The sequence below is a fragment of the Xenopus laevis genome, chromosome 6L, assembly GCF_017654675.1.
Source record: "Xenopus laevis strain J_2021 chromosome 6L, Xenopus_laevis_v10.1, whole genome shotgun sequence".
Classification (NCBI taxonomy): Eukaryota; Metazoa; Chordata; class Amphibia; order Anura; family Pipidae; genus Xenopus; species Xenopus laevis.
In genome coordinates this window covers 11,802,882-11,814,917 of record NC_054381.1, presented here as the reverse complement: position 1 = coordinate 11,814,917, position 12,036 = coordinate 11,802,882, and the positions used below count along the sequence as shown (strand labels likewise).

At 39.8% G+C, this 12,036-nt stretch overlaps 1 protein-coding gene across 1 annotated transcript in view; it reads left to right on the top strand.

Moving 5' to 3' along the window:
• The window catches only part of wdr48.L (WD repeat domain 48 L homeolog), a 29,490-nt gene extending 17,671 nt beyond the window's left edge, over positions 1-11,819 (top strand). The window contains exons 7-19 of the mRNA XM_041565777.1: positions 126-227; positions 370-594; positions 1,975-2,049; positions 2,837-2,939; positions 3,025-3,122; positions 3,950-4,057; positions 5,932-6,028; positions 6,796-6,891; positions 8,026-8,134; positions 8,298-8,385; positions 8,473-8,549; positions 9,626-9,818; positions 11,128-11,819. Of these exons, the coding sequence (XP_041421711.1) occupies positions 126-227; positions 370-594; positions 1,975-2,049; positions 2,837-2,939; positions 3,025-3,122; positions 3,950-4,057; positions 5,932-6,028; positions 6,796-6,891; positions 8,026-8,134; positions 8,298-8,385; positions 8,473-8,549; positions 9,626-9,818; positions 11,128-11,223 (1,467 nt within the window). The 3' untranslated portion in view covers positions 11,224-11,819. The remainder of the gene's footprint in view (positions 1-125; positions 228-369; positions 595-1,974; positions 2,050-2,836; positions 2,940-3,024; positions 3,123-3,949; positions 4,058-5,931; positions 6,029-6,795; positions 6,892-8,025; positions 8,135-8,297; positions 8,386-8,472; positions 8,550-9,625; positions 9,819-11,127) is intronic.
• Positions 11,820-12,036: the final 217 nt, after the last annotated feature.

Here is a 12,036-nt window from a genome sequence, read left to right as displayed (position 1 = left end):
GCTCAGCTTTAGTGAAACACACTTGCACTAACCTTACACTACAGTCACTCGCCCACGACTTCATGCAGCCACATGTCCCCATGCCGTTGTTCTATAGCTGTGTGAAATCTACCTTTGCGTCACAGGTCTTAAGAGTCTGGGATCCAAGAACTTGCCAAAAGCTGATGAAGCTGAAAGGACACACAGACAATGTAAAGTCTCTGCTGTTAAACAAAGATGGGACACAGGTAATTACAGTCTTGTCCAAAGTCAACTGCTAAAAACAAAAAAAAAAATAATGGAAAAAAGTATTGAAATGCTGAAGCCTAATTCAGTGCTTGCTCAAGGAAACAGACTAGTTTCATGTGTTAATTCATACAACTTGTTCAGTGTCTCTCAGGCAGCTCCGATGGAACAATCCGACTGTGGTCTCTGGGTCAGCAAAGGTGTATAGCCACCTACCGCGTCCATGATGAAGGGGTTTGGGCTCTCCAGGTTAATGAAGGCTTCACACATGTCTATTCAGGAGGGAGGGACCGGAAGATCTATTGTACAGACCTACGGAATCCTGACATTCGCTTGCTTATATGTGAAGAGAAAGCGCCAGTTCTAAAGGTGGGTTTGCTTGGTGATTTTGCTTCATCTTCTAGTACTAATGGAAAAGATCCTGCATCAACCACTCACTATGCTGGATTAAAATTGCACACATATATTAGAACCCCCATAATATCCCTTCTATTCTGTGACTCCCGCAGCCATTGAGTCTGTACTTGGTTTTATTTGTCTGGCTCAGTAGCAGGTGGAGCAGTTAAGAGTGACTTTTATACCTGTAAATTAAAATGTTATATTTGTTAACTAAAACTTCTCATTGCAAGGTCAATTTCTATCTGATCCTGTCTGATTTTGTCATTAAAGGGATACTGTCATGGGAAAACATAGTTTTTTTTTCTCAAAATGCATCAGTTAATAGTGCTGCTCCAGCAGAATTCTGCACTGAAATCAAAAAGAGCAAACCAATTTTTTTTTTATATTTAATTTTGAAATCTGACATGGGGCTAGACATATTGTCAGTTTCAAAGGTGTCCCTCGTCATGTGATTTGTTTTCTGGTAAATTTCAGTCACTCTTTACTGCTGTACTGCAAGTTGGAGTGATATCCCCCCCTCCCGCCCTCCAGCAGCCCAACAACAGAACAATGGGAAGGTAACCAGAAAGCAGCTCCCTAACACAAGATAACAGCTGCCTGGTAGATCTAAGAACAGCACTCAATAGTAAAATCCAGGTCCCACTGAGACACATTCAGTTACATTGAGTAGGAGAAACAACAGCCTGCCAGAAAGCAGTTCCATCCTAAAGTGCTGGCTCTTTCTGAAAGCACATGACCAGGCAAAATGACCTGAGATGCACCTACACATCAATATTATAACTAAAAAAATACACTTGCTGGTTCAGGAATTAAATGTTATATTGTAGAGTGAATATTTGCAGTGTAAACGGTGTAATTTAGAAATAAAAACTACACAATAAAATGACAGAATCCCTTTAAACACCTGTGATTTTAAGGGGGTTATTTATCAAAATCCGAAAATATCTCATTATTTTCTGAACAGGTTATTTCCCCTTATTTATCAATACATTTCCCCAAAAATTTCGTGTGCTGGAAAAATGCAAAAATTATGATTTTTTTTCAGATTTTTGCCTGAAAACCCACAAAATGTTTGGGTTATTGCATGACACCTAGTACAGAACGGAATATCTTCAGGACTTCTCCAATTAACTTATATACAATCTCGGCAGGTCTAAAATGCTGGATTTTCGGATTCAGACTTTTTCCATCCTTTGGGTATAATTAATCCTGAAAAATTCGAGTTTTTTTTTTCTCACAAAAGAATCGCAATTTTATAGTAAAAAAAAAAAAGAAATAACTCAGATTTTTCGAGTTTTTGGCATTTGGATTTTAATAAATAACCCCTTAAGTGTCTGATTTCTTTTGCAGATGGAACTGGATAGGTCAGCAGACCCTCCTGTGGCACTTTGGGTGTCAACAACTAAATCCTCTGTAAATAAATGGGTAAGATTCTTCTCCCAAAAAAAAGGGAATCGATTGTTTTTGTATTTAATCTTCTAATGTTAAAGAAGCAAAACTGATATAAAACATTTAGTTTCCGCTTCCTGCTTTAGTTTATCCGCTAATCATTCTTTGTCTGTTTATTATAGTAGTGTAAACTGGTGCTATGAATGCATTTGATTAAAGGGAAACCATCCAAATTCTGTTTTTATTTTCTTAACCAAAGAAAATGCAACTTTTCTTTATTCGGAATATACACCTTTGCAGTGATTTTAAAGTGATTTATTGCATTTGAATCTGGTGTTTGTCATTCCCATTTCTGGTTCTGACTCTTGAACAGTGTAGTGGAAACTAGTTCTCAGTGTAGTGCAAATGTTCTGTAAATTGCTATTGCTACTTTTTATCTCATCTTTCTATTCAGGCCTCTCCTATTCATATTCTTGTCTCTTATTCAAATCAGTGCATGGTTGTTAGGGTAATTTGGACTCTAGCAACCAGATGGCTGAAATGGAGAGCTGCTGCATAAAAAGCTAAATAACTAAAAAAAAACACAAATAATAAAAAAATGAAAAGAGATCGCAAATTGTCTCAGAATATCATTCTCTACATCATACTAACAGTTAATTTAAAGGTGAACAACCCCTTTAATAACTTTTACCAACAACTTTGAAACCAATAAACCTTTTTTACATTTTGTATATTGAAAACCTGCTTTTTAGGGTGAGTACCCCTTTTAATACAGCTCTAAACTCAAAACAGTTCATCTTGACATATGTTTTGTTTTTTTTAGCCTATCAAAGGTATCCTGAACTTCAGAACTTCTGGAGATTATGAGAATGACTGCAGCACTCCGCTCAGCCCAATTTGTACCCAGCCTGATCAGGTTATTAAAGGTAACACTGCTGGATTTATTTCATTATACAAAATGTTAATGTTGCTTGTGTAATGTCACTTAATTAGACTGTTTTCTCTTCGTAGGGGGAGCTAGCATCATCCAGTGCAATATTCTCAATGATAAAAGGCACATATTAACCAAAGACACTAATAACAATGTGGCTTACTGGGATGTTTTAAAGGTAAGATGCACCCTTACCCTATCTTTCCTTGGAAAGGTATTCTGGTTAATGTTTTGATTTTAGCTCTCGGTTTATTATTAGCTGCTGACCTAAAATGCATCAGACTTTTCTGCTTCTCAGCTCATTGGTTGCTCCAGTCGCAACCATGAGTAACGTCTGTTGCATTTGTCCACTTGTGATGAACACAAGCACCACAAAGGGTCTTTATAACAGAGGGCATAGTGACAGACATAAGACACTACATGCAGATGTAAAAAAATAACCTAATAACCTTGCATGTCTGCAGCAATTTCACAATGGTTTTGGAAACACTTTATGGCAGTTGCTGGTGGTAGGATGAGCAATTTCCCAGCAAAACACCTGGTGGGCCCTCCTGCTTTCCAAGCCATTTGCCTATACCATACACATTCTCAATTTTTATATGAGAAGAAAGCGCAGAAATGGAAGAATGGATAAATTATAGTAGATAAAGAGAAACGATTTAGAGAATAAAATGGGTGAAGAGAGGAGGCCTACAGTCTAAGGTTTTCTAGACTACAATGCATATCAGGGTATGCATAGAGAGGTTATCAGGGTATGTTATATCAGGTATGATATAATAAGGTTATGTATCAGGAATGATAGATGCTTGAGATCTCTGTTGTCATTGTTGCTGTTTCCTGAGTGACAACACTGTTTGAACCGGTTTTACGCACCGCAGGCTGCTACATAGAATATGGCCACACTGATTGCCCAATCCAGTTTGGCTCTACTTTTACTCAGATTGACTTGTGTTGGGCCATCCCAACATCCACTCATACTGTTCACTTTTGTTCTTTTGTTTTCAGGCGTGCAAAGTGGAGGATCTGGGAAAAGTTGATTTTGAAGAAGAAATAAAGAAAAGGTTTAAGATGGTTTATGTACCGAATTGGTTCTCAGTTGATCTGAAAACTGGAGTAAGTGTATATTTGTGAACGTGGTTTTTTTTTTTTTCCAATAATAAATCTGATTCCCATGGGCTGGTATGTTAAACGGGGAACTCATTCCAGTATGCATCCTGAGAGTTTGATTTATCCTTAAAGGAGAAACAAACCCATTATTAAAAAAAACCTACCCCAGGCACATGCCCCCAACTTTTATTTTGCAGATTCAGATCATCTTCAGATAATGCCTTTGACAAAGCTCGCTCAGCGAGCGAAACGCGTGTCAGGCGCTGGTTCTTTTTAGATCAGTTTAGGCAGGGCAAGCTGTTTTTGGGCTAAACGGCCGTCACCATTGATATCCGGGTTAACTCGTGGGTGGTTGTGGGCTGGTCCATGATCGCAGTCACAGCAGTATTGGCTCTCATGAGTCTTTTAGGGGAGGCTAATGCCCCAGTTCAATTAGGCATGGCACCGGAACCCACACTAAGATATACATCAACCTGATCTCACCAACCTTGCACAAACTCATGGGAGAGGTGGTGGTGGGTGTGGAGAGTTGGCTGCACCGATTTCTACAGGGGCTGCAATCAGTCCTGGCAGAGGATGCTTTTTACATAATCCTTTCATTTCTGATAACTGTTAACCCTTGAGTATCCAGGCTCCACTGCAAGATAAAGCCCATACTGTGCGCCTCCCTAATTGTAATTTTAACTTTCAACATTACTCTGGACCATTTTAATATATTCATTAAACGTTAAGTTTTCATTTTGCTCATGGGAATTAATAGCGAATGGGGTGGTGCATTTTTGGTGGTCATTCTTTTCTCTAATAAATAATGTATTCTATATGACCCTGAACATCATTTGTTTGTTTCTCTATTGGTGGAAGGTGCTCCCAACTTTACAGACTTGCATTTTTTTAATAAGGGGTTTGTTTCTCCTTTAAAGGAACAGAAACACCCAATTTTAATTTCCCTCAAAACAGCCATAATAATAGGTTTTTAAAATGTTCAGCTTGAATTTGACATGCAAAGTGCCCCAGGAGGAAGGTGAAAATGCGACGCAGCTTGAATTCCTCTGTACGCTGAACCGGATGTCGGCATCGTACTGATAACCTAAAGCACCTAAGCTTTTTTTTTTTTTTTTTCCAGCGTCTGCAGGTTAAATTTATGCTCATAACATTAACCCCAAAGCTGTCTGAATTAAGATGCATTTTCGCCTTTCTCCTATGGGGCACTTCATTTGTCAAATTCAAGTAGGGATGCACCGAATCCACTTTTTTGGATTCGGCCGAACCCCTGAATCCTTCGCGAACGATTTGGCCGAATACCGAACCGAATCCAACCCCTAATTTGCATATGCGATATAGGGGTGGGGAGGGGAAAACATGTTTTTCTTCCTTGTTTTCTGACAAAAAGTCACTCAATTTCCCTCCCCGTCTCTAATTTGCATATGCAAATTAGGGTTCGGCCAGGCAGAAGGATTCCGCCGAATCCTGCTGAAAAAGGCTGAATCCTGGCCGAATCCCGAACCGAATCCTTAAATTCAAGCTGAAGATTTGAAAAAAGCCAAGGGGTAGTAATCTTACCTATCATTATAGCTATTTTTTGGGGAAACAAGTGTTAAAAAAAAAATGTGGTGTTACTGGTCCTTAGAAATCAAAAACACACTTTTTCGGCTTTGCTACTGAATGATGCCTTAATCAGAATTTTATAGCACTTTTACAGTTAAACTGGCCCGGTTTGTTGTGCAAAGACATAATTATGCCCATTTCAGTTTTTACTGGCCATTTAAGGCAGTATACAAGCATAGCCTACAATGTTGGTGTGCAGGAGAGGGCTTTGATTTCCAGTACATCTCTTTCTGGGGCAATCTGCTCTGGGTAAGCTTTGCTGTTTTACTTGTCAGATGCTGACGATAACACTAGATGAGAGCGACTGCTTTGCTGCATGGGTTTCTGCGAAGGATGCTGGATTCAGCAGTCCGGATGGATCTGACCCAAAATGTGAGATCCAAGTTCAAATTGTTTGCTTGTCAATTTACAAATGTTCTCTTTTAAAAGTATGTAATATTGCAGCTATCTGTATTCTTGCTGCTGTGATATTGCTACCAGGGGCGTAACCATAGAGGAAGCAGACCCTGCGGCTGCAGGGGGGCCCAGGAGGTAAAGGGGCCCCATGAGGCCCTAATTTATATACAATTTCAATAAATATTGGAGAAACAAGTCAACCTCTAAACATTTTGGGGGGCCTGAAAAATAATTTGCTGTGGGGCCCAGTAATATCTAGTTACGCCACTGATTGCTACTTTGATCAAATCATTTCTGCTGATTAGTTTACTGTTCCCTTAATGTAATTGTAACCTGGAGTGTTCTACAATCCCCCCAATATTGATCATTTGCTTGTGAATAGCATTCCAGCGTCGGTAGCTAATCTCAGGCGTTTTACAGGTACCCTTCACTGGGGTATATTTATTAACACTGCCTCACTACATTAACCTTTGCACCAGTTAACAGGTCGCTTTCACTATTCTTCAGCAGGTAGAAGGCTGATTGCAAATATCTGATTAGTTTCCATGGGTTACTGCACTCCTACAGCCACATTCAATCCCACAAACACATGAAATATTAGCCATTTAAACTACTGGGCGTAGACCCCACTCAATATTCAGTGGTTCTGTTGAACAGTCACAGTTTCTAATGAGGTCTGTTTAATCTGAAGACTGCAGACACGGCATTTATAACTCACTTGTTCTTATTGTTAATTTTTAAAGTGAACCTTGGAGGTCTCCTATTACAAGCCCTGCTGGAGTTTTGGCCCAGAACCCACATTAATCCCATGGAAGAAGAGGAAAATGAAGTGAATCATGGTAAAGGAGCTTTTTTGTGTCTACATATTTGATGGGTTTGATGATTTTAAAGATAGGCTGTGCAAAATAAATGTTTCTTATATAGTTAGCCAAAAATGTAATGTATAAAGACTGGAGTGACTGGATGTGTAACATAATAGCCAGAACACTACTTCCTGCTTTTCAACTCTCTAACTCTGAGTTAGTCAGTGACTTTAAGGGGGCCATGACTATTCAGTGAGGTTGCAATTGATCCTCAGCATTCAGCTCAGATTCAAAAGGACCTGTTATGGCCTATAGTGGAAAGCAAGAGAGCTGAAAAGCAGGAAGTAGTGTTCTGGCTATTATGTTACACATCCAGTCACTCCAGCCTTTATACATTACATTTTTGCCTAACTAACTATATTAGAAACATTTTTTATTTTGCACAGCCTATCCATTTCCTAGTTTTTATTTTTACACTTAACTGTTACTTTAAGGGAAACTGAAACAGGACATGGGCAGGTAGGGTTACCTCTAGCTGAGATGGTGTCGTAAAGGATGTTAGCAAAAGTTTGTTTGACGCAGGGTAAAAAAAGGCAACTGTGGTTGTGCGCTTGGCTCTGTGTTGACTAGTTGGGGGGGGGGTCTCTGCAAATATCCCAGTGAGCTTCCAGCAAGCTCGCTGCAGTTGGTTGCTGACCAAATAGGATGGGTCCTAACTGCATTATATGTCAATGCAGGGGTGTAACAACAGACTAAGGAGACCCTGCAGTTGCAGGGAGGGTCCCTGGATCCTAGACGGCCTAGTGAGGCCCTAATTAATTAGCAATTTCAATATATCTTGGTGAAATAGGCCAACTTTTCAATATTTTGGGGTCCTTAATTGGATTTGCAGTGGGGCCCAGTAACATATAGTTACGACATTTTGTGAATGTGGATTGGGAGCACACTACCAGTGAGAATCACTGCAATTTAGATAGTAGGGTCACTAGAGCAACTAGAAAATACACTGGCTAATGGGATATAATGACCATCGATGTCCCCAGTTGAAAAGCCGAAGTGGTCGAAATGCTCCCAATAGCTTGTCACAAGTTGCCAGTGGGGTCTATGTTTTACCAATTTAGGCCTCAGACCACCTCTTCATCCTTAATGCTTCTTATCTTTTTTGGATAGTGGCAAATGGTGAGCAAGAAAACCGGGTACAGAAAGGCAATGGGTATTTCCAAGTGCCCCCACATACACCAGTTATCTTTGGTGAAGCTGGAGGCCGCACCCTTTTCAGGTAAATGAATATTTTCCGTTGTTGAAAGAAATATCACAATAATACATTAAAACATTTTTGCGTCACCCACTCATGGGTTGAGAATCCTGATTGTAGAAGGTTTAATCAATGTGAGATCTCTTGGCAAGGATCTTTTACATGTTGCTTGATCTGTTTACCTTAGGTTATTATGTAGAGACTCTGGTGGAGAAACGGAATCCATGCTTCTCAATGAGACCGTGCCGCAGTGGGTGATCGATATCACTGTAGATGTAAGTGTTTATTTGGGCGTGTGTCTTAACTGTTTAAAAACTTACTTGCCTGCAACTAACATTCAATTTTTTGCTAATTTATTTTAGAAAAATATGCCGAAATTCAACAAAATCCCCTTCTACCTCCAACCTCATTCATCTTCCGGTGCAAAAACTTTGAAAAAGTAAGTGTATATCATTCCATTATGTTTCATTCATTCACCAGTGTGATGTTCATCTTTGTGCAGATAACTCTTGTTACGCTCCCTTCTTTCGTTTTGCAACACATGGGTCAAATTAACACAATGGGGGTCATTTATAAACACTAGCAAATTTGGACCTGGGCAGTAAACCATGGCAACCAATCAGATGATTACTTTCAGTGCTTACCCTGCAGCTGGCTTAAAGGAGAAGGAAAGCTACCAAAGCAGTTTATTACCAATAGATTAGCCACAATAGTACAAGCTATAACATTATATCTACTCTGTAGAATGCTTTATCATACCAAGTAAATAGCTCCAGAAGCTCTCTGTTTATAGCTGCCATATTAGCTTGCTGTGACATCACTTCTTGCCTGAGTCTCTCCCTGCTTGTTCATAGCTCTGGGCTCAGATTACAGCAGGGAGGGATGGGGGGGGAGAGGAGCAAACTGAGCATGCTCAAGCCCTAGCCCTGGAGGTGTAAGTCTGATACAGAAGCCCATGTGTACACAATAGAAGGAAATAAATACTGTGTTTCTTTTGACAGAGGACTCAGAGCAGCATTACTTTGAGGGTTTACTGGTGTATTTATATAGATATTTCTGTTAAAGCTTATTTAATTTTAACCTTTCCTTCTCCTTTAAAAAAAAACAAACTGATTGGTTGCTACAGGATACTGCCCAGGTAGAAATTTGCCCAGTGTTTTTAAATGACCCCAATGTGTTATAGGGGCCCTTCCAAAAACCATTTTTATTGTAATCTTAATTTATTTCTATGCTGTGTATATGCACATTGGTGATTGCAAAGAATAATAATTATTTTGTTTACCTACTTCAGTTGAGATTATCCAGGTATAACTTTTGGGTATACTTCCTATCACTGAGATTCACACCCATACACTTCCTATCCGTGACATCCAATTCCAGTCTTTGCTAGGACTTGCCATCTCTGAAGCCCAACCTTAGGTTTGGCTTTCTTTAGCTATTAAGGAGGCTACGTATGTATGAAAACATGATTGCCTTCGCTATGGAGACATAAATATATAATTCCTTCCTTTCCAGAGACCGATTGTCAGCAAGCGACATGCTCCAAGTCAGGAAAGTGATGGAACATGTATACGAGAAGATAATAAACGTGGATACAGAGTCTCAGACAACGAGCTCGTCCAATAACGAGAAGCCGGGAGAACAAGAAAAAGAGGAAGATATCGCTGTGTTGGCAGAAGAGAAGATCGAGCTTCTTTGTCAGGACCAGGTAATTCAGTTTTGATTTGCTTTTGAGTTAGACGTGCTTTAGGGCAGTTTTGTGCATTTGAACTAGGGATGCACCAAATTCCTTGTTTTGTGGCAAAAAGTTACACAATTTCCCTTCCCAATCCTAATTTACATATGCAAATTAGGATTCAGTTAGGCCAGGCACAAGGCTTCGCCCCCAATCCGAATCCTGCTGAAAAAGGCCGAATCCTGGACTAAATCCTGTATTCGGTGCTTTCCTAAATTTAACCTCAGCAATCCACCCTGAGAGTGCTATGGTCTTTAATAAGTGATGTGTGCCCAGATTTTTTTTTTTTTTTTTTTTTTTTTTTTTTAAATTGCTCTCATCACATAGGCACTGATAATAGAGCCTCATTTAAATTGGATTATTTATTTTATTGGAGTGACCGCTCTGGTCTGTAATACAAATGAGTGATGGTCCTAGTCCAGAAGCAATATAGGTTGTGGGTAGCCAATCGAAGTGCTTTGTCTGTGCGCAGGTAAATTAAACTTCAGTTCCTACAATACAAATTTCTCTGTTCTGCTGACTGACCTGCAAAGCCAGGGAGAGCAGCTTGTTGGTGCTAGCAAAGTTTTGTTGGAAATATTTATCAAAGGAGAAGGAAAGCTACCGAAGCAGTTTATTGCCAACAAGATTAGCTACAATAGTGCAAGCTATAACACTATATTTATTTTGCAGAATGCTTTACCATACCTGAGTAAACAGCTCTAGAACCTCTCTCTGTTTGTTTAGGATAGCAGCTGCCATATTAGCTTGGTGTGACATCACTTCCTGCCTGAGTTTCTCCCTGCTCACTCATAGCTCTGGGCTCAGATTACAGCAGGGAGGGAATGGGGAAAAGGGAGGGGGAGAGGAGCAAACTGAGCATGCTCACGCCCGGGGAAAGGAGGTTTAAGCTGAAAACAGGAAGTCTAATACAGAAGCCCATGAGTACACAATAGAAGGAAAGAAATGTGGTGTTTCTTTTGAGAGGACTCAGAGCAGCATTACTTTGAGGGTTTACTGGTGTATTTATATAGCCCTTTCTGATAAAGCTTACTTCATTTTAGCCTTTCCTTCTCCTTTAAGGCAGCACAAACGGTAAAGTATATAATGCAAGAGCAAATACTTGGTTTTGACTCTATGCCATCTATAAATGAAAAAAATATGTACTTAGGCTGAAACTTTATTGTCAGACAGATAGTGAGCTCTTTATAAAAGACCTCCACCCTAACATTGCTGAAGTCATTATCCTAGAACTTGCTAATGTACCATGAATGACCACAAATCCTTCTTATCGTCCTTTCAGATATTAGACCCTAACATGGACCTTCGGACTGTAAAGCACTTCATATGGAAGAGCGGTGGTGACCTCACACTCCATTACCGTCAGAAATCCACGTGAAAGTCGCAAACAGACCCGTCCAGTCATTCCTTTAAGTCGACTGTACTACTGGTATAAACATTAGTACTGTATAGAAGCCTACTGAACTACATGCAGCCAGTACAGACGTACGCTTGTACGCACAGCAAATTAAATTAACAAGGTCCCAATGTCTTCACCAGTTGGGGTATTTATACAGAATGGCAAAGTCCTTTGTTTTTTTTTTTTGTTTGTCTTGAGTTATGTGATTGATAATCCTGAACAGTCCAGTGCTGCTGCAGTACCTACATCTCGCCTCTTGGGGCAGATTTGGCGAAGCTTGGACTTCAGAGATTATATAATAATTTGGGCTAAATTTGAAACCCATAGCAACCAAGCAGCACTGGTTTAGAGAAGTTAGAGTAATGATAATCCTATGATTGGTTGCTATGGGGCAGACCCTCCCTGTGTTCCTACGTAACCCTTTCCTTGTAAAATAACATTCCATTCTGCTGGCACACACGCTGATTTCTATTATCTGTACAGGGGGTGTAAGTCACGCACACAACCCAATATTTGTATATTTTCCCCACACTTTTTTTCCGTTTTGTAGTAAAATTGAGTTTAAAGGGATCCTGTCATCGGAAAACATGTTTTTTTCGAAACGCATCAGTTAATAGTGCTACTCCAGCAGAATTCTGCACTGAAATCCATTTCTCAAAAGAGCAAACAGATTTTTTATATTCAGTTTTGAAATCTGACATGGGGCTAGACATTTTGTCAATTTCCCAGCTGCCCCTGGTCATGTAACTTGTGCCTGCACTTTAGGAGAGAAATGCTTTCTGGCAGGCTGCT